Raw genomic sequence first — 26,003 nt, 5'->3', positions numbered from 1 at the left:
TTAAGTGTTGTGGATTGGCTGGATTTTGACTTAAGGGTTGTGGATTAGTACGATATGCTGGGTCAGTACTGTGGTGGAACATTTTGTCTACCTTGTATGGTGTCCTTTTGATCTTTGGCCAAGTTTCTTTATTTGCTCCCCTAAATTATTAAAGAAATTTCTTGGGAACAAGTCCCTGGCTGTGTGAACAAGCTGAGTCAGATGCACCTGCATTCAGTTAATTAGAATCAAAAAGGAGTATTTCGGCTTTAACTATGTTTTGGTAAAGAGAGTGCTGTGTTCCCAAAGCGGAAAATGGCTCAAGAGTCTGCATGAGAGCATGCATGGTTTATGCCGTGATTGAAAACAGTCGCAGAATGATAGCGTGTGAAATCAAGACATCAGGTCACCAGAGTTTTGGGAATTCTAGTTATAACTGAATGGCAACACCGAGTGCTGTTTACCTGAAGAGGTTAATAAAAAAGGAATGCAGAGGGAGCTCTGCGGAGAATCCCAAAAACCGAATTGTGGTTTGTGCAGCCTCATTTCTTTATTTCCCATACGTGGCTTATTCTCTTGATGCTGTCTCCAGGTATTAAAGAACCATAGCCAAACCATGGAGCTGGCAGCTCCCGGGGCTTGGAGTCTTACAATACCTAATCTTTTCTCCTTTTTCCTACTTCTCCTTCCCCTTTTGCTTTGAGAGTCCTCCATCCGGGTCTCACCTGAAGTCCCCACAGGGCATGACAACAAGCTGAGGGCTGCTGAAATCAGCAGGGTACACCTTCCCGTGCTCCCATTGTCCCGCTCTGCAGGGTCAGAGGTCAAGCATTTGGGACGAGCCCCCAGATGTGAGAAATACTCACTTATTGATGAAATTGAGAAATGACAAAGTCATTGAAGCAAAACTATTTATTGATAAGAACAAGTCAGCTGAGTCAGGTGCATCTCTAGGGAAGCACACCTCTCCTCAGAATGGACTACCTTTTATACTCTTCCCCAGGTGGTGAGATCCCTGTCACTTTTCCCATTGCCTATCTATTCAGGAACTTATATCCCTTCCCAGTTGCCTACCTGACTTGAACTGTCCCTTAACTTTCCCCCTTTTGTCTTTGCTTCCTTTTTTTGGGCAGGTTTTCAGTATCACCTTTCCTATTGGCCCTAGCTACTCTTTGCACTCAAGCTATAAACAGGAGCTAACTTCCCTCCCCTTCTCTCTCATGTCCATGAGGTTTCATGGTTGAACCAAAACCTTATTTCATTTCTCACAGAACCTTCCACTAAAGGTTATTTCTTTTCAAATAACTTAACTGCAGATGGGCTCTCTTTGAGTCCTGAAGAAACACTGAAGAGTGCAAACATTGCAAGGTGAGCAGTAACTGAGGAACTCCAGAGAGTAAAAGGACAGTTTTCACAATCCCTTCATGGAGCCTGTTTTTCAGGGATACAGGGCTACATAAAAGGAGGAAAAAACTTCTACTTACCAGGGGTCAGGTTCATACTATTTCTACACAGGAAAAGCAATAGGTGGAAATGTAAAATGAAGGTCTGCACCACCACTAAGGAGGAAAGGTTAGCTTGTATTATGCTGCTGGCCCTCAGGAATTCCCTAGGAGCTTTACATTCACAGTGTTTCCTACCTGGAGTCACCCAGTATTCCTTTGTTTCTGCTGTTCTCTGATTTAAGTGTCAAACTTCACAAACAGAAGGGAATATTCTTCTGCTGTGTTCCAAGCGTGCCTGACCACTTCTCATGAAGTTCACATCTATCCAGGCAGTTTAACCTGGAGGAACTCACAGTTCCACATACCAGCATTGCCAAAAGATACCACCTCTTCACTGCTCTTACCTCATCACCACCTTAAGGACTTCTTAAAGAAACTCTACATTGCCTCAGCAGTGCCTTTTGGACAATTGTAGCACAAAGAAGCTGCAACAGCTGGATATCACCATTCTCCTTTCAACCCTGCCATTGCATGCTAAGGCTATCTTAATGCTTAAGCAATAGTAAAGAATTGGTCAGACTTCTAAATTTGCTGTGGGGTGAATTCAGGCACTTTTGTGTGTTGCTGAAGTAAAATAATCACTAAGGATGTGTTCATGTCAGGTACGATTTTGTCCAAAATTGCTGCCCCTACAATGAAAATAAAGTGTTCTTCTTTGAAGTAATTCTAATTATGATCCAGGGCAGAGAACCTGGTGTTGCATTCAAACAAATAATTTTAAATTGCAAAGATAGATTCATTAGTGTTTTTAAAGTCTCTTATATGGCTTTTCCCAGCTTTTCTTTTTTTCCAATACGCAAGAACAAAGCATTCTTACCTCTTGCCTAAGAAACATTTCCTTTTACAGTGATATAAAGATAGAAAGCCCAAGGACACAGGTGAATTTTTTTTCTGCCTCAGTCCTTAAGGTCTCTCAAAAGCCAGAACAGTCAGTGAACAAGCACCTCCTGAGAACTGTGGCTAACTTGAAAGCCCAGGACAGAAAAAAAGAGAGTTAGACTTTTTTCCTAACTTTTTTACAATCAATGTAATACCTTTTTGCTGATGTGTGCAAAGTTTGACACCTCATTCACCGAAGATTTACCACATTTTAAACCACACTAAATGCTGCCATCTAGTGGTACCTGATCAATGAACAAAAGCTGTTGGCTCAGTCCAGCTCTCAAAGAACAAAATAAAGAGTTTCACCTCACAAGCATCACTCTGCCTGAAACAACACAAGCTGGACAGGAGCAGGTCTCAAGCAGAGCCACCAAGTATCTCTGCATCCCTCTGCCCAGTGTGGTAGCTCCCGAGTGCAAATTCCTGAGTTATCCTAAGAGGTCTGCAAACCTTCTTCATCAACCTTTTTTTTCTGGACTGCAGCTGGTTCTGGAAGTAATCATAGAATCATTAAGATTGGAAAAGATGTAAGGGGGGTACTTTTGAATTAGATGATCTATGGAGCATAGAGGCGTGAGAAAGAAATCATATTAGGATGTGAAACCAGCTAGAGTATTGTCCCATGTAACTTTATGGCACAAGTTAACTGTAAGGTCCGTTGCGCTTTTTAGCAAGTCAACTTGATATCCCCTATTTTCAGAGCTGAGTTCCTCCTTGGCTTTGCTACTGCAAGATGGATACAAATACCCTTGAAACACAATGGTAGAGGTCATACACAGGGGTGAGAAAGATAATGGTGAGAGGAAGATTATGTGGGCAGGGGTCATTCGCCCCTTACCCTACAGCAGGGCATGGGCAGACTGTTGCTATTACGTAATGAATAGGTGGGGTTTGGCTGCCACTCAGGCATCATCTTATGCTGTGTACTGGCCCTACGTGGTGTAATGTAGAGCTGATAAAAATGGGGTGTCAGGACTGCTGGGGTGAGCGATACTCATCCTTCCATGGAGACAGTATTGCTCTGTGGGGACGCCTGCTAAGCATGGGCACCGACCAGCTGCTGCAGATCCTGGTAGCCCTGGCCTGTCTGTGTAGGTAAGAATGGTTTATTGATAGGAAGCAACCAGGAAAGCAAATGTTTTAATATCCCTTTTATGTTCCTTTTAATTCCCCTCTATTTGGTTAATATTGTAATAAAAGATGTTCATAATGTTTTCCCTTTAATACCGCTTTTTTTACCAATTAATATTGTATTAAAAGTTGTCCGTAGTATTGTTTTAATATCCTTTTTTGGTATTCCTTTAGTTCCCTTTTTATTAGTTACTACTGTATTAAAAGCTATTCATAGTATTGTTTTAATGCCAACCGATAAAATAGTTATTTTGTATTCTTTTTTAGCTTTTGATTCTCTTTGCTAGTTTTTTTTTTTGTTATTATTCTCGCTGCAGTAAAAGATATTTTGCGGTGTTTGAATGTCTGTAGTACTTGTCTTTATTCCGGGCAGGTATCCTAATGGACTGTTACAAAAGACCTCCAAGATCATCAAGTTCGACCTTTAATCAAACACCACCATGCCCACTAAGCCACAGTACTAAGTGCCACATCCACTGGTTTTTGGAACATTTCCAGGGATGGTGATTCCACCAGTTCCCTGGGCAGCTGAAGCTCAATCATAACAAAGCCCCTTCAAACCATACTGTATTGGAACTCTTAAACTCTTAGCTTTCCTGTGCCTTTATTTGTCCTGAAATTATTTTAGATTTAACAATATTTAATAGTATTTAACACAGGAAATGACAGTAAAAATTGAGTAATTACCTTATTGTTCCTGCTATTCTTGGCCTCAAAATGATAAATCTTTTCTGATTCCCTGCAAAAAGTGAAATATTTTTGTTTTGTTGTGCTAATAGGTAGCTACTTTTGGAAAATTGTATTACCCCTCCAAGAACAGATTATGTCCTGTAACAAATTAAATTGAAGATAGTCCTTAGAAAACAGACAAAAACATGTTAAGCATCTGAACTCTTTATTGAAGAATCTAAACCAGTTGCATTTTATTAGTGGTTCTGAATCCACCATGACACTTCATCTGAATAACATAAACTGCAAAAGAATCACTAAAATATTTTATTACACATTGTTCATGTATATTTTTTCAGAATCAATCAAATAAACGCTTCCTCTAACTTTTATTAAATGTTGTCTCATAAGATATACCATGAACTCCTTTTCAGAATACTAAGTAATGCTCTCTATGACATTTGAGTGATGATTAAATTTTATGTACAATTTCCATACACCGAATGATACAAAGAACAAATTATATAGAACTTTCAAGCACAGGTAACTGAGGATGATCTCTTAAATCCATTTAGGTGCACATATAAAGACACCTCCAAAATTCTTAAGCATAAACAAATCCACCCAAACATGCTAGGAGGAGGATGGTCTCAAAACCATCAAAGTCAGAGGCTGATTATACTCGAGTGTCCTGAATCAGCTCTATTACAGAAATGCAGTAATTATTTCATTTTGCTACAATAAAGCCTAGTTGGAAATATTGGTTATCTCTAAAGAGATTTACATTATTCTAGAGCCTTGTGTGTTTATAAATCTGTGCTTACAACTGACCTTTTAAGAATTTCTTCCATAAACACACGAACTAGGACAAAACTAGCAGGTGAAAAAATTAACCCACCTACTCCACTAGCTGAGAAAAAAGTTCTATGGTTTGATTTTTCTCCAATATTTATGACATAGTTGTTCAGATCTTAATCATTTTAGGGAGAATTTGCAAATTTGAACAATCACAATGCTTGAAGGCTGCCATCATTATTCTAAATTCAGAGTATTATGCTCTGGGATTCACACATTGTCTCCATCTGAAAATCAGTGACTTTACTTTAAATGTCAAAAATGCTGTGGCCTGGATAATCTTATGTGTCCAGCTTATTTGTTTCAGCAACAGCATCAAAAAGTCAAGGGAGAGATGTGGAAGAAACAGGCCGTGATTTATGTATCTTCCTGCCACTACTTTCATTAAGCATTGATACAATAAGCCTTTGCTAATCCTGCATTTCTTCTCCAAAGACAGCACTGGTCTGTCTGTGACGGCATAAGAAAGATGTATTTTTGAAAGAACGCTGTATCAAATACCTCCTGAAGGCCCTTTGGATAATAACTGCTGATACCTCCTCTTGTTTTCTCTTAAATGTAGAAGAAATTGGCCTGTGAGATCTTTTTGATGGATTGGCAGCCACAAATTTTTCTTCAATCAGTAATTTAAGTGTATCAAAATCTCCACATTCTCCCAAGACTCGTTTACTGAAAGCAAGCAAGATATCCAAGCAGTGGATCTTATCTCCACTCACTAGAGGGAGGTCCATGGATATGAGCTGGATGTTATTGGGCTTTGGAATGCGCAAGGGTTCTGCCAGAGCATCTGCAAAGTCTGAAAGAGCAGAATAGTCAATAAACTGTGTTGCCAGAGGATCAAATTTTCCCCAGGTCTCATAAAACATATCAAAGTCCTCCTCACAAAGAGGATCTGTGCTTTCTTCGGTGGCAACATTGAAGTTCTCTAAAATGACAGCTATGTACATATTTACAACAATGAGAAATGATATAATGACATAGCTTACAAAATAAAAAATACCAAATGGTCTATTTTTGCAAGTAGTTTTATCTGTCACATTTAAATTTAAGTTGGGAGCACATGTATCAGATTCATTTAACAAAGGGGCCAGAAGACCATCCCAGCCAGCTGATGTTGTAATTTGGAAGAGACAGAGAATGCTACCAGAAAAGGTTTGAAAGTTGAAAATGTTATCAATCCCACCTTCCCAGGGAAGACAGGCAAAGTTTGCCATGCCCACAACGGCATAAATGAACATAATCAGGAAAAGCAAAAGGCCAATGTTGACCAATGCAGGAAGAGACATCAGTAATGCAAAGAGAAGGGTTTGAAGTCCTCTCGCTTTTCGAACCAATCTCAGGATTCGGCCAATTCGCACCAAACGAATAGTTCTCAAAAGTGTAGGAGAGACGAATTTTTGAAAGGCTTCAGAAACTCCAATACCTTTGAAGGGAGAAAGAAAACAAAATGTTGTCAAGCCATATTAGTCAAATTGTTGTCTGCTTTGTTATATTCTGTGCTTTAGGTGTCAGAAGTAACACTGACCATATTACACCACTTTCCACACAAACATCATCAATACTACACTTGCTTACAGAACAGCTTAGGAAAAGAAAGACAAATCGTAATACCTTACAATATTAAAAAGATATCAGTATTATGCATAGTTTGGAAACTGCATCCTCCCAGGTTCCTCTAATTCAGGGCTGGTGAAGTTACACATTCATTGCTCAAGTACTTAAAAATGCTTTTAGCTCCATTCAGCTGCTGTGCTGGAAGCTGTGGGGATTGCCTCCTAGCTGCTGTCTGCTGCTTCTTTACAGGCCTGATCACATGCTAAATGTGAGGCTTTGACTAATGCTTGGTACTTGAAAGAGATCAGAGAAGACCAAGAGGATTCTAAAGAAAAACTGTCTTTTAGCATTTATCCCCCATTACACCCCGTTCTTTGACCCTACTAACAGAGTAGGGGTACAGCAGCAATGCAAATGATTGCAAACAGAGGGGTTAAGGAGTCATCATTTTCCTGGGTTGCACGGGACAGCAAAGGGTTACTGTGCTTAGGCACAAAAGAGAGAACTCAGAGCAGTTTTTCTTTCCTGTCCTTTATTCTGTGATATAACCTGAGCCTGAGTGGGAAGCACAGACCAAATAAACTGCAAAAGAAACTAGAGCTATCTATGACCCTTTGTAGAGGAAATGATCAGCATCTAGTCTTATTTGAAAAAGCCAAAAAAGCCAAGTCAGTTTTAATGAGACTTTTCACAGTCACGAACAGTGGTCCAGATTTAGAATGGTGCTGAGCAGTTATGTTTTCCTGAGCTTTCTAAATCAGCAATCAGGATCTGCCTTCTTTATAGTAGGTCCTGGAAAAATTAAATACATCTTTCTCATTTTTCAAGCAAATGTATTTTTAACATGAATTTACTTTTACTGTGAAAACAACAGTTACCATGATAACATGTAAATTGAAAGCATAAAGAGAGTTAGGTAACAGGTTAAAGTACAGTAATTTAGAGAAGATGTTAATTAATTAAATTTCTGCTCTGTTAATTACTCAATAAAACATACTTTAAGAAAAGTAAAAATTGAAAACATCATTTACTTTTTAGTACATATAAGGGAAAACAAAATACATCCTTTTAGAAGGAATTCATTAGCATATAGTTTGAAAAAGTACAGTGGATCTGGATTTGTTTATCAAATGTATCTAAGTGGTTACTTCATACTGAAATTTGGCTCAATATTGGTAAGACACATTACCTGATTTAGTGATTGGTACTTACTGACTATTGAAAGGACCACAACAATAAAATCAAATAAGTTCCAGCCGCTTTTGAAGTAATGCTGTCTTAAGGCCAGCATTTTTATGACACATTCTGCTGTAAATACAGCCACAAAAAAGTAGTTGATTTTATTAAGAACTTCCTTGGTGCCTTCCTGGTTATTTTCTGCCATCATAACAAACATATTTAGGCAGATGAAAATGACAATGATGATGTCAAATGCTTTGTGCATTACGATATCAAACAGCAATCCCAGGAACGCATTCTGTGGAGAGAACAAGAAATGCTTGATGCTACTTCTAGGACTCAGCCTGCATTCAAATATTAATCAGTAATTTGTGCTTAGAAAAAGAATTTAAAGTCATATAAATTTAAGAATTAGTTACTAAATCATTTTTAGGGGATTTCTTTAGATCTTCAATGAAAACTCGCAGTACTTGGCTAAGTATATTCAGGCATCAAGCAAGAACATTGGTATATATATACATATTCTTATATATATATATATGTATTTATATACATCAGGAAAACATCCAGAGTACATTGTACATTGTATCGCTCTTTTAACAGAAATCCTTACTGAAGCAGATATTTTACTATAAGTAACTCTAATTAAAATGTCACAAGCGAGAAAAACTCTGAATAGTTACTATGAAAAGCCAAGCCTGGAAATAAATTTAAGGAACTAAAAGAAATAAAGCATAAGATTATCTAAAAGCAAATAACTGCCATGGGGGCATGTACTACTCTCTATTCATTTTCACCTGCAATAATCCTATCTCGTGGCAGAAGCAACATCATGCAACTTAGATAACCAAGGTTATGGTATGGTTATCAAATACTAATTTTGAACCTTTATAAACAGGTTGCACATTTGGATAGGTCATAAATAGGATATAAATTTCCTAATTAATACCCACAAACAAAGGCTCTTTTAGATGGAATTAAGCAAAAGAGTAAAATGTAAATACTACATTGAATAAAGAAGATGATGGGCTCTAAGGCAAAGTTTATTTCCCTGTGCCTGGGCTACTGAGTTCAAATATGGTCACCATCGTTGTATCTTCTGCCATGTTCTACTTAAGATGATCTCACCGATGGTCTTGGGATGGGTTTTTGAGGTTTCTTGGATCCAAGTTTTTTTAGGGCATTATAGTACTTTTTCTGTTCCTCAGTCAAAAATAGATCCTTTCCACCTAAGTAAAGGGAAAGAATATTGTTGTTTAGCTGAAGTTCATGCAGTTCCCTAAATACCAGCAACTTTCTGTAAAAAAGAGTAAGTTACAGCTGTCCTGAGTGGGACCTAAGACAGCACAGAGACAAACTGTGTCTTCACCATTTCTCCTTTTCCCCTTGATCTTTGAAAAGATGTACTGAAAAGAGCTGATCTGGGTCTGATCATGACAGTCTAGTCTAGGCAGTGTTCCCAAGTCAGTTCCCTCAAGTGGGAGAGCCTTTCTGAAGTTTTAGAAATCTATTTCCTAATTTAAAAATTACATATGATTCATCAAGAAGGGAAATACTTTCTATTTTTGGGGAAGGTAGAAACAGAAGAGTATTGCTGGACTAGCAGGTAAATGGAGGATGATGGGACCCAGTTCTACAGGGGGTTCCTAACAATGAATTTCTTATTCCCATCTACACTCCCTGTATTACTTATCCCCATCTACACTCTCTGTAGTACTTAGCAATCCCTTTGAACCCAGGATTCAGAAGTCACTCATCAATCATAAATGTGGCAAGGGAAACCTCCTTTCTTTATTGGACATGGTGGGGGGAACATAATTTTCAAAGATGAGGAAAAGGCTGAGGTATTTAACATCTTCTTTACCTCAGTTTTCAACAGTAAGACAGGTTGTCCCGAGGACAGTTGGCTTTTGGAGCTTGTAGACAGAGATAAGAAGCTGAATAGCCCCCTGTAATCCAGGAGGAAACAGTTTGTGACCTGCTGAGCCACTTGGATCCTCACAAGTCTGTGGAGTCAGATGGGATCCATTCTAGGGGGATAAGGGAGCTATTAGAAGAGCTCGCCAAGCTGCTCTCCATCATTTACCAACAGTCCTGTCTCACTGGGGAGATCCCAGATGATTGGAAGTTGGTGAATGTCACGCCCATCCACAGAAAGGGCTGGAAGGAGGACCCGGGAAACTCCAGGCCCATCAGCCTGACCTCAGTGCCTGGCAAGGTTATGGAGCAGATCATCGTAAGTGCAATCACACAGCACCTACAGGATGGACAAGGGATCAGACCCAGCCAGCACGGGTTTAGGAGGGGCAGGTCCTGTCTGACCAACCTGATCTCCTTTTATGATCAAGTGACCCGCCTGGTGGATGAGCGGAAGGCTTTGGATGTGTCTGTCTGGACTTCAGCAAAGTCTTTGACACCATCTCCCATAACATTCTCCTGAAAAAGCTGCAGACTGGATGGGGGCAGTCTGTGCTGGGTCAGGAACTGGCTGGAGGGCCAGGCCCAGAGAATGGTGGTGAGCGGTGCTGCATCCAGTTGGCAGCCAGTCACTAGTGGTATCCCCAGGGATCAGTGTTGGGCCCAGTTCTGTTTAATAAATTTATTGCTGATTTAGATGAGGGGATTGAGTCCACCATCAGCAAATTTGCAGATGACACTAAGTTGAGAGCAAGTGTTGATCAGCTGGAAGGCAGGAGGGCTCTGCAGAGGGACCTGGATAAGCTGGATCCATGGGCTGATTCCAACAGGATGAGGTTCAACAAGGCCAAGTGCCGGGTCCTGCACTTTGGTCAGAACAAACCCCTCCAGTGCTACAGGCTGGGGACAGAGTGGCTGGAGAGCAGTCAGGCAGAGAGGGACCTGGGAGTTTGGATTGATAAGAAGCTGAACAGGAGCCAGAGTGTGCCCAGGTGGCCAAGAAGGCCAATGGTATCCTGGCCTGTATCAGAAACAGTGTGGCCAACAGGTCCAGGGAAGTGATTCTTCCCCTGGACTCAGCACTGGTGAGGCCTCACCTCGAGTGTTGTGTCCAGCTCTGGGCCCCTCAGTTCAGGAAGGACATTGAGGGGCTGGAGCAGGTCCAGAGAAGAGCAACAAGGCTGGGGAAGGGACTGGAGCACAAGTGCTGTGAGGAGAGGCTGAGGGAGCTGGGGGGGCTCAGCCTGGAGAAGAGGAGGCGAAGAGGAGACCTCCTCACTCTCTACAACTCCCTGACAGGAGGGGGGAGCCAGGTGGGGGTTGGTCTCTTCTCCCAGGCAACTATCAGCAAGACAAGAGGGCATGGTCTTAAGCTGTGCCAGGAGAGGTTTAGGTTGGATACTAGGAAGAAATTCTTTACAGAGAGGGTAATCAGGCATTGGAATGGGCTGCCCAGGGAAGTGGTGGATTCCCAGTCGTGGTGGTTTTTAAGATGAGACTGGATGTGGCATCAGTGCCATGATCTGGTAACCACAGAGGTGTAGGATCAAGGGTTGGACTTGATGATCTCAGAGGTCTTTTCCAACCCATCTTATTCTATGATTCTATGATTCTACTCTATGATACGGGTAAATTGCTAAAAGCAATTGAGGAAAAGAGGACTCTTGTTTCCAAAACGTGGTTTAAAATGTTATTAGTTTAAATTTATCCAGGTAAACAGTTATTTCAAAATGTTAGACATCTAAATGTCAAACCAGCATTCATTTAAATTGGAATTAGAGGAGATCCTGAGTTAGCTCAAGTAGTACTTATCTTTTTCCTTTGTTCGTTAAAATTGTTGATAACCACTCCAATAAAAAGGTTCAGCATGAAGAAAGATCCAAAAATAATGAAAACCACAAAGTATATGTACATGTGCAAGCTTGCTTCAAACTTTGGCTGTTCATTCATCTGTAAAAAAAAAAGGCAAACCAGAAAAATAATATTGGTAAAAAGGAGATAATCACAGCTTTACCATTTCCAATTTATAATAACAGATCTTGTCATTGTCATGATGGATAAATTATTTCCACGCATTTACATCTTTACCTGGATGTACAGGTAGAACCACTCTCTTGTTCTATCTTGCTACTGATTGTAAAGATAGTGACAAACAGGGCTATAGAGACAAATCCAGCTTCAGCAAATTTTTCAGTAATAAAGAACCAGTTCCAATCAGAAGGGATGCTATGAATGCCCTGATTAAAAACAACAGCTCAGACTAAACTTAATGTCCTGGTAAGAGAGTGAGGAACAGTACATGCAAAGGGGGAAGAAATAGTGAGGATGTCAAACATAGGGAAGAAAAACTCCTGAAATAACTGCTCTAGCTGCATGCTGTTTCAATGCTCCTGTACACGTTTAAAAAGGAAGAAAATTTGCACAGTCCCTCCAAGAGCTTCTGTATTCTGTTTCCAAAAGAGCCTTGCACAAAGCTTGCAACATCTTCCCCTCTGCATTCCTGACATAGCAGGCTTCTGTGTGGTGTCACTCTACTTTGACCAGTTTCTTTTGTCTAAGTTCCAGATTTTTGGTACTCCAAGGATTATTGTTTCATTGTGTAGTTTGATGCCTTCAACCACTTGTATTTTTGATTTGATATTGCAAACAAAGATGAAAAGTAATTACATGGATGGAAAAGGGAAGAAGAAAAGGGAAAAGAACTAAATTGTCATTTTAGTGACATACCTGACGTGAATCCACTGCTGCATACATAATATCCATCCAACCTTTAAAAGTTGCCTGAAAAAAATGCATTATTAAGTTTGTTATAGCTAAGAAAAAGATTACGTATAGCTAATATAAATATGTTGATAGTTGTGGAAAATGAGCAGTATGCTATAAAAAAATATGTATCACTTCTAAAGATCTGCTGGGAAGTATGATTCACTGGAGTTTAGTAAAGAGAAAAAAAATACTTCTTGAAAACTAAACAAAAACAAACAAGCAAACAAACAAAAATATTTCCTGAAAACAAAAAAAAATCATGATGCATGTGAAGTGTCTTAATGTTAATTCTTGTTAAATTAATTTTTTTTTGTAAAAAAAATAAAATGGTAAAATTTTCAGCTTAACTTGCAAATATAATGTAAAAGCATAAAAACAATTTCTAAGAAAACAGTTGACAATTCCTGCAATTTTTAGCAACTCTGCAGAATCATAGAATACTTTGGAGGATCCAGGGCATAGAACTTCAGCTAAAAAAGATACAGGCAAAACAAATGATTTGAAAAATTGCCTTTCTCTCCTTTGTTGTCATGTTAGGGAGCTCAATAAATTAGTATCCCAATCCTGCATGACTTCTACAGCAAAAGAAAATATAAATAAACTGTGCCCTGATTTTCTTTCTCATCTACTCTGAACTAGAGAAAATGAGAATATTTTTAATTCAGTAACCTGCAGACTATTTCAGGTTTAGAGTGTTAATCAAAATTAAAACAAAATTGAAAAGCCATGAAACAGAGTTCTTGATTTTACGAGTTCTTGAGTATATGCTCAAGTGTTACTTAGGAGGAACTGAGCAGGTCACCAATAAGGAAAATATATATGGAAGCTAAAAAATATCCCCAATTTCACTGGGATAAACGGAAGCACAGGGGTGTCCCATGGTTGGGCTGCTCAACCTGTTTCCTTGAAGAAAACAAAACTGAGAATGTTTTTATAGAACTCACCACTTGGAGCAGAGCCAAGTATCCCATCCCAACATTATCAAAGTTTACAGGAGAATTTGTCCAATTTCCACCACAGGATATACAATTATTTCTGTTATTAATGGCACGGATATCTCCTTCCTGGAGTATGCACTTTGAAAATCTTTTCCCAAACAATTTTACTCCTAAAATGTTAAATAGGAGCCAAACGACAACACAGACGAGCAAAACATTGAAGATTGAGGGGATAGCTCCAAGGAGTGCATTGACAACAACCTGAACAAAGTGAATGAAAATAATAATTAATTTTATGTTGTCATTTTCAAAAAAATCTTCAAATGCAGCCATTACAAAATATTCACACTGACCCCCAATATCTTTACCTTTATCCCTTCAAATCTTGACAAAGCTCGTAGAGGCCTCAGTGCTCTAAGAGTCCTGAGAGATTTCAGGCCACTTCCAGAGGAACAAGGTGATACAACTGTGGGATCAGGATTTAGTGCCCAGGAAACAAATGACAGCTGTGTTCACAGAATTGCAACTGGGATTATTAAATGGTAAACAAAATTTCCCTTGTTTGTGTTAGCAAACAGTTAGTATCTGAGCATTACAAGATCTTTGACCAGTAAGTCAAATTAAGAAAATACACATTCAAAGTTATTGTAATATAATTTTACTTCATTCTTTTCTAATATATGAAAAAAATTAGGTTTCCTTCATTCTGATTTAAAATGCATTTTTTTCCTCTTTGGGTTTTGGTTCTTTTTCAAAACCAGTCCATATAATTTTTTTGACTGCTAATATAATAACCAAGTTGATAATCATTGTACTTTCATACACTGCCACACCAGAAAGGATTATTCAAATAAACCATTCCCATTTGCTCCATCATTATTCTCAGGAGGATATAAAATAATTCTTTATTATCACTTAAGATGGTGATGTGGAAACAAAAATTAATTTTTAAAAACATACCTGATATTTTAAATTTTTCTAAGAGCAAAAATTAAATGAAAGTATTAGAAAAAAATTTCAATAATTAGGAGTTTTTTTGACTGTTCATGATTTGTCTTTTCTCTCCTAGTTGAAATTCTTGTGTTGCTGTCCAGCCATCGGATCTTTTCATGCCTTTCCTCTGATTTGGACAGCACTGCTATTAAGATTAGAAAACCCTAATTGCTGAAGTTATGCTACATGTTCTTTCTAAATAGTCATAAGAGAAGATATCTAATAAAGGTTTCTTCAGTAACTTCTGATTACTGCTGAAAATTTCCATTTAAATTTGTCCTAAGGTCTCTTTGGATCGCAGGTTTTTCAGCTTTTGGGAACTGTCTTTCACAGTAGTTATTCTTTCTAGTTATTCATAATCAGAATTTGCATGTCCAGATCCATCCAGATAGAAAATGTCAAAAATCAAAATGTATGACAAGCTGAATATAATACTTACACATACAATGACAAAGTCAAGCAAACACCAGGAATTTGTGAAGTAACTGCGCAATCCATAAGCTACCCATTTCAGAAGCATCTCCATCAAAAAGATGTAGCTAAATATTTTATCAGCATAATTTAGGATCATTTTCACTTTTTCTCTATCCTGCAGGTGAATATCTTCAAATGCCTGGAATTTCAGAATTCAGATTTAAAACAGGTCAGTAGTTGCATGGAAAATTATTCTTAAATTGCACAAGAATACACAGTTTGTCTTATTACAGTTTGTCTTATTACAACCATTTCATACTAAATTATGGGCAACCACCACTTAGTTTTGTACTTAGAAGTAAAAAACTAAAGCCTGACTTGAACACATTAATCACTGTCTTTCAGACTCTGACCTTCCAAATGAATCGTCTTTAGTCAGTCTGAAGAGTTGTAATACACACATTGAAAAGAATGACAAACTCCTTATCTGGAACTGTTCATTCCTGAAGTTACAAGTTTTTTCACCTAAACCTCGACCTTGAGGTTTGAGGAAAATGCTTTATTGATTGCTGCTGTTCACATCAGTGTTTGCTTGTGTTTAATGCATTCTCTGCCTTGCTAAGTAATTCTAAGTTTTTGATATTGCCAATCTACTCCCAATTCCTTTTACATCTTGCATTATTTCCTCACCAAGCCTCTGGAAATGTATTTATTCCTCCTTTCAAGCACTTCTCCCCTACCTTATAGCCCCATCTCCACTTCATTTAGGTATTACAGCAGACCTGATTTGCTCCCCTTCACGTAAGACATGCCTAAAAATCCAGTCTAAAAAGCCATGGAAAAGGTGGAGCAGGAGCATAGAGCACTGAAAAAACAAGGAGCAGAGATGCTCCTAGGTATAATCCAATAAAACCTATGCACTCCTGTTCTGCAGTGTTAGAAAACAGTGATTCTGCTTCTGGACCTCAGGGGTCTTCCAGTTGTGCCACAATTAGGAGAAATGCCTCCAGAGCAGAGCTGTCCCTGTGTCCATGGGACTGTTCATTTGAGTGTGGGTAAATGAGAACTTCTGGCATTCATGTACATTTGCCATTTCTGACCTTTTTTCTTGAGCAAGTCTGATCATGTGTCCTCTTATTCCCTGCTAAACCTTGGCTATCTCCATCTACCAGTCAAACCACCTGCTCATTAGCAGTGATGTTTTTTCAAACTTCCAACTCCTTTTTTCCTAACTTTTTTAAGTTTCTAGTTACTCTTAATTGCTGCTACCTTAAAAACTTAGAATCTACTTAAGTTTCTAACTACTCTTCCTTTGCTCTGAGCACTGAGCACTCACCATGGACTTTTCTGTGCATTCTTTCTGTCATCACCATCTCATTTAATTTCCTTTCAAGGCAAGGACACCATGGTGTCCCTTTGTTCTAACTGGTTCAGACAATTCCCTACCAGCATACAACTTCATAAACAAAGAAAACAAACAAACAAAATGGACAAGTCCCTTTTTGCAAAAGGACAACATAGGTGAAAGTTCTCACTGCAAAACATCTTTGATGTTGTTGTTTTGTTATTTTGCACCTGGGTACCAAATAGCTTTGTGTTCAGTTTATTCCTTAATGTGCTGTAAGATCTGACTAACTCAGTTTCCTTTCTTACTTCAGTTTGGTTCCACAGGAATAGAGAGGAGCCCTCACAGGAGTCCCAGGGATTTCCCTTGGCGATTTTGCCATGGGAATTCTAAAGCAGACAGTTCAAATCTATGATTCAGTGAACAACCTGAACTTAACGTAAACAGAGCAGATTTTATTTGGAAAATTCTGACATTTACCCCATAGATCCCTTTCAGATTATTTGGTTGTGTTCTTTCTGCATTATAAAACATTTTATTTAACAAATTACGTTCAGTCGACAGTGGATATGCTTTCAAATCATAGAAATTCCCTTATTCTTGAGTAGAAATGGATCTGATCAGGGTAGCAACAAAACATTACCTCACCTATCAGTTCACAGCCAACTTCACTTTTAGATTCTAATCATAATGTTTGGATGATTTTGAATCTACATTTTTACTGAGCAGTTACCTTACTTTGAACATTTAGAAGTGTTGTTATTTTATTTGAAAGTGCTAAGTAATTTCAGACTCTGGTTTAGTCTTGTAATTTACACACAAATGTATGAAGAACTATGTTCCATGAAAAGCTACAATTCCATATATTTAAATCCATATATTTAAATATCTTATCTAAGGGGGAAAGCCTTATCACTTTTAAGGGATGCATTTATTACACTGTTATCTCTCCCTGTGGGAAGGAATGTCAGAGTAGAAGAAATCAATCAAATACTATTATTTTCCTTATTGACAACAATCAATGCAAAATTAGAGACATTAAATGCAATTTACCAGTGCTGCACTGCTCAATACTATCACAAAAACCATAAAATATTCAAACCCGCTATGGTTAACAATTCGGTAGCAGGTTTTCCTGAAGTTCCACCACCTTCTGCCTGGAAACTTAGTGATATCCACTACACAACATGGGAAACATTTACCACAATCTGAAAAGAGAAAGAACAGTATATTAGTTCCATGGAAAATGCTGAGATACAGAATCAAAACATAGGACATCTTAAAGAGAGCTTCTACAGATTAGAGAAAGAATGTGCTGTTTTACCTATGAGGTGATGCTGTGGTTGAAATGATACAAAGCTAAAGAAAAGAAAAAACTTGTATGCCAAAATTAATCTCTTTTAATAGCAACTCATACATGGGAAAAAGAGAGTTGCTTTTGTGCCCTTCTGCAGAAAGGCTTGTGGGCACAAGAAAAAAGACTTTACTTCTATCTAAAAAAATGTTTATTTTCTGCATTTCTTCTTTTTGTTTTGAAAAGAGATAGTACCTTACTAGTGGATTAGTCAATTATTATCTTTACTGATTATTACACTTTATTCCACTGCAGAGACATTACAACTTCCTGTTCACTGCTTTGCACCAGAAACAGTCTCCATGAATCTGTAAAGGCAGCAGGATTGAAGCATGAGAGGCAATGGAGTCTAAGGAGATGGTCAGGTAATCAAAGGCAGATGTCAACACTGGGATGAGCAGGAAAACAGATTCTGCTAATCTGGACATGTTCCAAGTGGATATTTTTTAACACTGTTTGTTTGGTATTAGCACAATAAAGGAAAGATTCCTACTTTCTCCAAAACAGTCCTTAGGCAGGTGTGATTTTTCAGTCTGGAAAAACATCTCCAGACCAACAGCTGCATCCACACTGCTGGCTTCAGAAAAGCTGTGAGCAGCACCACATTTCTGCATGGGAGAAGGAGAAAGAGGAGAATTTATTTGCTTTTTATTAACAAGGTTAAAAAACCAAAAATAAATGAAATTTATCATCCCCCTGCCCCCCTCCCCAAAAGAATTCTGCAGTCTATAAATTACCTTACTGTTGCTGAACTATAAATTAAAACCACAAATAATAGGACAGAAAAAGCCAATCCCTACTCTTTGTTTCCATGGTTTTAATTTAAGAAGTTTCTTGGTTTCTTCTTGTCATCTAAACAGGACATGCAAGAAGAAGAAGACTTTCTTATGCTACAACTTTGGACAAAAGTCTGACGTCTTCAGGCCAATCCAATTCTCTTTTCACTTTCAGATACAAACCTTGTCTCAAAAGGCTTGAAGATGGGAAGGCCTAGCAGGATAGAAATGCATGTATGGTCTTGTAGCGAGTTTCTGCTGCTGGGTTTTGGTAGAGGGGATGGGGGGGCTACAGGAGTGGCTTCTGTTGGAAGCTGCCAGAAGCTTCCCTTTTTCTGCGGATCCAATGCCAATCAGCTCCAGTTCAGACTTCCTGCCACTGGCCAAGGCCGAGCCAGTCAGGAGTGACAGTAACGCCTCTGGGATAACATATTTAATAACAAAAGATTGTTGTGCAGAAGAAATTCCAGCCAGGGAATAGCAGAGTGAGAACATGGGAATAACAATGTAGACACCAAGGGCAGTGCAGAAGGAGGGGCAGGAGCTGCTCCAGGAGCCGGAGCCGAGGCCCTGCAGCCCCTGGTGCAGAGCAGGGTGGGGCAGCTGTGCCCCTGCAACACATGAGGGACCATCAGGGTGCAGAGACCCCCCTGCAGCCCATGGAGGGGCCCACGCTGGAGCAGGTGGATGCAGGAAGGAGGCTGTGACCCCTTGGGAGGCCCAAGGTGGAGTAGGGTCCTGCCGGAGACCTGCAGCCTGTGGAGAGGGAAGCCCAGGCTGGAGCAGGTTTCTCCTGGGTGGGACTTGTGGCCCCTGTGGGAGACCCACGTCAGTACAGCTCATTTGTGAAGGACTGCACCCCATGGAGGAGTGACCCATGGGACAGCAGTTTGAGAAAAACTACTGCCCAAGAGGTGGACTCACACCAGAGAGGTCCATCAAGGACTGTCTCCTGTGGGAGGGACCCCACGGGAGCAGGGGAAGGACTCCAACTCCTCTCCCTGAGCAGCGGCAGAAACAACAACTGACCACAACCCCCATTCCCGTCCCCCGGTACTGCTGAGGGGGAGGAGGGAAAACATGGAGGGAAGGAGGGGTGGGAGGAAGGTGCTTTTAAGACTGTTTTATTTCTCACTCTTTGGTTCTTATCCTGTTAGTAATAAATTTAAGTACTATCCCCACTTTAAGTCTGTTTTGCCCGTGAAGGTAATCAGTAAGTGACCTCTCCCAGTTGTTATCTCAACTCATGAATCCTTAGCTGTTTGTTTTTCTTCTCTCTCTTCTGTCCAGTTGAAGAGGGAGAGTGAGAGAGCAGCTTTAGTGGGTGCCTGCTATCTGGCCAGGGTCAACCCACTACAGGTCTACACATCTCAAAGAATTGTAATCACCGGTAGGTAACCTACACACTTATAAAACTAAGTACAGTAAGGAAAGTAAGTATAAGGAAAAAAGAATAAAGAAATCTATCAGCCATAATGTGTAAGTGCCCTGAATGGCATGGAAAGGGAAGGCATGAGGATAGGGATAAGAATGGGAAGCCAGAAGAAGGGAGAATTTCCTCTGTCGACACCCATGATGCTCTACACTAATCTAACGTCCTAGGGAATCTTCATCATATATAAAAATGCAATTATTTACATTAATGGGCACTTCAATGTTTTCAATATTATTTTTAAATATAAATATATTTCAATAAAGTATAACAAAGAAAATTTCTGGCAACTGTGCCTAAAACCAGAAAATATTAATGGGGTTGGACTTTTGGGGGTAGTAATCCAGAAAGATGCTGAACTTCCATTTAATTTTCTGGGTCATCAGAGCCATGATTCTCCACCTTTTTTTGATATGGAACATTAGAATGAGATGGGTTTCCATACCAGAAAAACCATGGTTGTTTAGGGAACCATTTCTAGAGAGCACATTTTTGTATCCAGGAATGACAGCAAACAGAATTATCCATAGAAACAAGTAGCATGTATCAGACATGCTTAAAGTCATTGTGTTTCCTGGTTAATTTCTGTTTCCTTATTTTGTACAAAATTATACATTAAGTTACACCATTAACCATGGCTATTGATGAGACACAAACCTCCATGCTATTACTGTCTCTAGAGAGATGTGCCACCTCCACAGGCATTATACTTGCTACTGTTCAGAAAATCCCAGCCTGTCCTGTCACTGCTGAATGAGAGAACAGCTGTGACAGTTTGAATCCCTAGCATATTCCACAAGATGATAAAAGTTAGAATTACCTCTTTTTGCTCTTGCTTTTCATGTGTTACTGTGAAAACACTTATAGTTTCAGGAGTCTCAGAAATCTGACTGAAGCTGCTTGAATTCTGCCGCTGTTCTCTGTGTCGTAATCTGTCTCCCTGCAGGAAATAATGTAAAACTGTTGATTTTTCACATTTTTCCTTCCTGACAGTCATTCTTAAAAGTCAGAATTCTTTAACAGAATCTAAAACATCCACAAAATTTAGAATCACAAAAGGGTTTGGGTTGGAAGGGACCTTAAAGATCAACTAGTTCCAAACCTCCTGTCATGGGCAGAGAATCTTCCACTAGCATGTTTGTCTTGTTACAAATAATTAAATGATATCCATAAAATGCTTGTAATAGAATGGTTTCTTCCTTGATTTCCAATACTGTGCTCCTGAGGTTTTACCGTGGAAATGTATCATTCCCCAAGAAATACATTTAGCCCAGGGATGGATTCCTGCATCCAATTAACCTTTGCAGCTGGACCCCAACAGCCTCATGCTTCCAGTTACAGGCAGAAGACCTAAGTGATCCCAATCAGTTCTCAGTCCTTTTGTCTCCACAAATGCCAAGAAAGACCAGATTCCACTGCAGCAGTTTTTGTCATCAAATGCTTCTGGATAACATCTTTGAAATGGCCACAGATGATTCTAAGGTGATCAGCAATTTTTCCTTCTTTGAGAACTTTTCCAAAGACATGCCATTGGCAATGCCTCCTAATATGACCAAAGCCACAGCAAATGGCAACTGAGACATGGAAGCATCAGAAGAGACTGCCTTCCAAAATGTGTAAGGCAAAGGAGACAAAAAGAAGGAATGTCTGTGTCAATCAAACTTCATTTATTTGTTGACAGCAATAGATGGAAACAAAACAGCCAAAGCAGAATTAGGGCTATCCACGAAGCAAATGGTGAAACAGTGGATATTCAAAATGTCTTTGGCAAATGAAGACTATTTGGTAGCCCTTGCACTAGAAGAACAAAGCAAGTAAAATGGCAGAAATGACAGAAGGGATAATATTTACTGTTGAGTCTTTGAGATGGCAATTACAGATGTAAGTTACAGTATTTTTTTAAATATGAACAGTTCTTACCTGTTTTCTGTGTTCTGTTTCTGTGACTACAGAGTGCTCATCATCACTTTTGTCACTGTAACTCTCTGATTTTGCAATGGGAACACAGACACAATTATTATCCTCTATGTTTTTGCCAGAAATTTCTTCCAAAGTCTTCTTTTTATCTGTTTTTCTGAGGCTTCCTTTCATTTTTCTGCCACAAGGATCCAGAATTCTGTCTTTCAAAGACTTCAGGCCCTGGTGAATCTGTGCAAGGGCAATCTGACATTTAGTCCTTTCTCCAGGTTCCTCTTGTCCTCCTGAGGTATCAGTATTCAATGAACTCATCACCAAGGCAATGAACAAGTTGACCACCTTAAAATAGTTAAAGTAAGTTAGGGACACCACCGCTAACAGAAAAGACACTTCAGAAACCCTCAGTCTTGCTTTCAGCAACATTGCCATGAAATTATTTACTATTATATTGCAATATTGTTATAGGACCATCTGGCCCCTTCTAGAAGGAATGGCAGGAGAAAAAGGAAGGAAGTGAGGGTTTGGGTATATCAAATATATTTTCACCTGCTCTGATGTCCATAACGTGTGAGGAGACAGATATGTTGAAAAACAGCAAAGATGAATTTTAATAACACCACCATCCAAAAGGGTCTGGTATAGACCAACAAACCAAGCAGATGAAAAGATTTTGTCTTCCAGTACATTTACATTCCATCTACTATATGTCATACAAACCAGAAAATCTGGGTATGGTAACCTCTTGATAATACAAGTTGATAAGCATTAAAAGCACTGAACAGTTTGGTTATTGGATCCTATCAACACAAAAGATGAAGACATCAGATACCACATTATCAGAAGCACTGCACTTCTATACTGTGGGTAGAGGGAATAATTTTGTATTGCTTCTACCTCTTATGTTAGAAAGAGAAAGACAGGGGAAAAGTGAAAAAAAAAAGAAAGATAGAAGAAAAACACGCCAAGTGACATCCAGAAAAGAGAATAGTGTGAATACTCTTGAAATGATAAAGTTTCCCTCTGCAAAAATCAGTTGCCAGTGTAACTGGATGCATTCAGTAGAGACTGGGAATCAGCTTAAAACTCACCACCAGGTTTCCTATCACCAGGACTAGCATGAAAATTGTAATACATTTCTCTTTTCCAGCCACTTCCATACATTCCCACATCGTTTCAATCCATTCTCCACATAATATTCGGAATATAATCAGGACTGAATGACTGAAATCCTTCATATGCCAGCGTAAATCCTCAGTGGTGCTTATATTACAGAAGTTTGTTTCATAATCACTGCCCAGAAGCTGCATTCCTAGTACAGCGAAAATAAATACAGTGATAGCCAAAACCAGAGTGAGGTTACTCAGAGCACCACATGAGTTTAGAATTATTTTCACAAGAGTATTTAAGGCTGGCCAGGACTTTGCCAATTTGAAGATCCTGATCTGTAAAATAAAACATAAGAGAAAAAAGGTAAGGTCAAACACAGCCCAGACAGCACAGCCCACATAAAAACCAGACCCTGCATTTATCATGCTGCCTTTACTGCAGTAACATTGTCATTTTTCCCCAAGAAAGGCTTTTAATTGTTTTGATGCAAAAGTGCTGTGCTTAAGCTCCAACAATTAATGTTATTGAGAGCAGAGAAGTATCAAAGGAAGGTTTCAAATTGTTTGTGCTAAGTTAGATACGAGAGTGTGCCAGTGTAATAATGTTAATAGCAATAAAAAGTAAAGGAATACAATTAAGTAGGTCACGGGTACTTGGAAAAGGTTATGAAATTACTGAGTTTTGGTCAAATGCAATAAGACAAATATTTTTTTATACTTCTCACCAAACAGACTTAAAATAGGATCTGAAGAGCCAGATGGGACCTACTCTATGTACCCCCACGAGTAAAACGGAGGTATTTAGTCAAATTAGCATTCAGGGCTGTGAAAATCTCTCAATCACGATAAACAAGGGGAAACAGAATTCAACTGCATTTCTAGGCTTGTGGACTGAAATGCAAAGAAGCATTTTGAAGTAATTAGTAAATTTAACATTAAAAATATGCAGTAAGGACATAAATACAAAAGCAATGTCATACACAGACACTTCAGAACGATTCCTCTTTCTCCCTAAAATGGAGAAAAGCGCTGAAGAGCCATCAAGGCCAAGATTAAGCCCTGAGGAAAGCTCTGTTATTTTACAAATCTCAGCTCAAAAGGAAAAGCTGTCAAGGAACTTTTACTCTCTATTCTTTGAAATATTCCTGTTGGCTTACTATTTACCAGCAAAGAGAACTGATTTGACAGATTCATCAGGAAAATAATGAGAGGGTACTTCACTGTAATCATTCACAAATCTATACAATACACGTACTTTTAAAAAAGAGCAAAGAAATCATTACCACTCTGAAAGGTGACAGATTGGTTCCAAAGCTCACTAGGCCAATCAAAACAACCAAGCTATCAAAAACATTCCACTTGTTCTGAAAATAGTAGTAAGGATCTAGAGCAATGATTTTCAAGATCATTTCTAGTGTAAAAATCAGGGTGAAGACCTGGAAAGACAAAAAAGAAATTCAGAAAAGGTCACTCAAGAAGTCTGTCTTCTTATAGGACTATTCCAGTATAAATACAGGGTTATAACTTCATATTCACCTTAACATAGACCTCATTTACCTGGTCACTTATAGTAATCATTTTTCTGTTTCCTGGAGACATGCCAGGGTGCTCCATAGCCATGGATAAGGTGTTCAAGATAATGCAAACCATGATAAAGAGTTCAACAAATGGATCCAAAATCACCAATTTCACCTTCTCTTTGACTGCTCTCCAGAGTGGACAACAATTCCAAATTAGATACTTTGAAGCAAAACGTTTCCACAATGCAGGACGTTTCACTTTTGACTCTAGCAGAGAAACAGGGAAAGTGGCATATGAATAATCCTATGTGGAATATCAGAGTGTGAAGAAAAAGACAGTCAGAGAAAAGACTGGAAAGAAAAATCAATCTCATGTGAGCAGAATGGCATCATTGAAAAGAGTTGTTTCACTCCTACTACACAAAAGAGGCTACACTAATCACAGGCTATTGCAGGTCACCACCAACAAATGTCATAATGACAGAAACAGGGGATATTCCCCACCTCTTCATATGTTTATTATTCTTTCCTGTGAGGCTGGGGAGGCCCTGGCACAGGTTGCCCAGAGAAGCTGTGGATGCCCCATCCCTGGGAGTGTTCAAGGCCAGGTTGGATGGGACTCTGAGCAACCTGGTCTAGTGGAAGGTGTCCCTGACCATGGCAGGGGGGAAGAACAAAATGATCCTTAATGTGCAATCCAACACAAACTGTTCCATGATTCTATGATTACACTATTAAAGGATGATAAAGAATCTGCATTAAGGAGAGAAATCACTGTTTCTGGGACAATGACAACCTGTTTCCTGTGAGTTGAACCAGCCCAGCCACAGGTGTCCATAGCTGAGGACAGGGTTATAAGTGAGGTTGGAGGAGAGCTCAGGAGATCTGTAGTGCAACCCCCTTCTCCAAGCAGGGCCAGCCATCAGGTCAGAGACTGCACAACCTCTTCCTCTGAAAATGGGCAACGTTTCTGCTTACACACACTTTGAAATTCTCTTCTTTCAATCAAGTTGGTCAGGCATGATTTACCCTTGGTAACTGTGAGTTACAGTCACAATTATATGAGATATGAGAATATTTGTTTTCCTGAAATTTACATTTGCAGCATAATTTCCCCAGTGGCTTTTAAAATAATGCTGAGTATTTGAGACAGTTTGATCTCTCAGGTCACATTACACAATCCCATAGGAAAAATGACTTACCTGAAAAGTCTGTAAGAATAGTGGCTGCACTCATTAACCTCTGTCTTCTGTAAGGATCATTAATAGAGTCCACTGACACATCATAGGACAGCAGGATCTTCCTCTTTGGTTAGAAAGACAGCAGAAGATAACATACCAAGGGAATATGAAAAACTGGCAATAAAAAAATTATGTTCAGCATGACATAAATATGCCTTTTTAAATACACATTGAAGGGAAGCTTTACTTTGGTGACAATATATAAAAGAAAAATACAACACTATCAGATCTTTGCTATAGAAGGCAAAGGACATTTCATCAAAACCAGTAAATTTCTTCATGAAGTTGTTTCCTTCTGAAAATATTTAATAACAATGTCATTATAGAAGAAGCATAGAAACATTAATGGGGCAAGGGAAAAGAATCCTTCCATCTTTCCAGTGACTGATGAGAAGAACAGACAAAAAGAACACTGGTCATCAGTTTGAATAAACTATTGTCTATTTAACGATGATAATTATTGATGATTAATAAATAATATACATTTAATAATAGGAAAAATAGTCAAGTAGTTAATAAAAACTAATGTT

The 26,003-nt window shown here is 38.9% G+C and overlaps 1 protein-coding gene across 1 annotated transcript in view; it reads right to left on the bottom strand.

The window, feature by feature from the left end:
- Nucleotides 1-4,651: 4,651 nt before the first annotated feature.
- The window catches only part of LOC113986460 (sodium channel protein type 5 subunit alpha-like), a 36,982-nt gene continuing 15,630 nt past the window's right edge, over nucleotides 4,652-26,003 (bottom strand). Inside the window, 16 exon segments of the mRNA XM_039380646.1 lie at nucleotides 4,652-6,444; nucleotides 7,788-8,052; nucleotides 8,883-8,983; nucleotides 11,480-11,621; nucleotides 12,399-12,452; nucleotides 13,382-13,636; nucleotides 13,744-13,881; nucleotides 14,808-14,981; nucleotides 17,181-17,335; nucleotides 17,975-18,089; nucleotides 20,510-20,629; nucleotides 21,610-21,945; nucleotides 22,695-23,048; nucleotides 23,996-24,148; nucleotides 24,270-24,499; nucleotides 25,435-25,537. Coding sequence (XP_039236580.1) covers nucleotides 5,303-6,444; nucleotides 7,788-8,052; nucleotides 8,883-8,983; nucleotides 11,480-11,621; nucleotides 12,399-12,452; nucleotides 13,382-13,636; nucleotides 13,744-13,881; nucleotides 14,808-14,981; nucleotides 17,181-17,335; nucleotides 17,975-18,089; nucleotides 20,510-20,629; nucleotides 21,610-21,945; nucleotides 22,695-23,048; nucleotides 23,996-24,148; nucleotides 24,270-24,499; nucleotides 25,435-25,537 — 3,837 coding nt within the window. The 3' untranslated portion in view covers nucleotides 4,652-5,302.

Source organism: Pipra filicauda, unplaced genomic scaffold (assembly GCF_003945595.2).
Source record: "Pipra filicauda isolate LSUMZ 115617 unplaced genomic scaffold, ASM394559v2 scaffold1_size10287979_pilon, whole genome shotgun sequence".
Lineage (NCBI taxonomy): Eukaryota > Metazoa > Chordata > Aves > Passeriformes > Pipridae > Pipra > Pipra filicauda.
The sequence above is the reverse complement of the archived record's forward strand: the minus strand, read 5'-3'. Positions and strand labels throughout refer to the sequence as shown.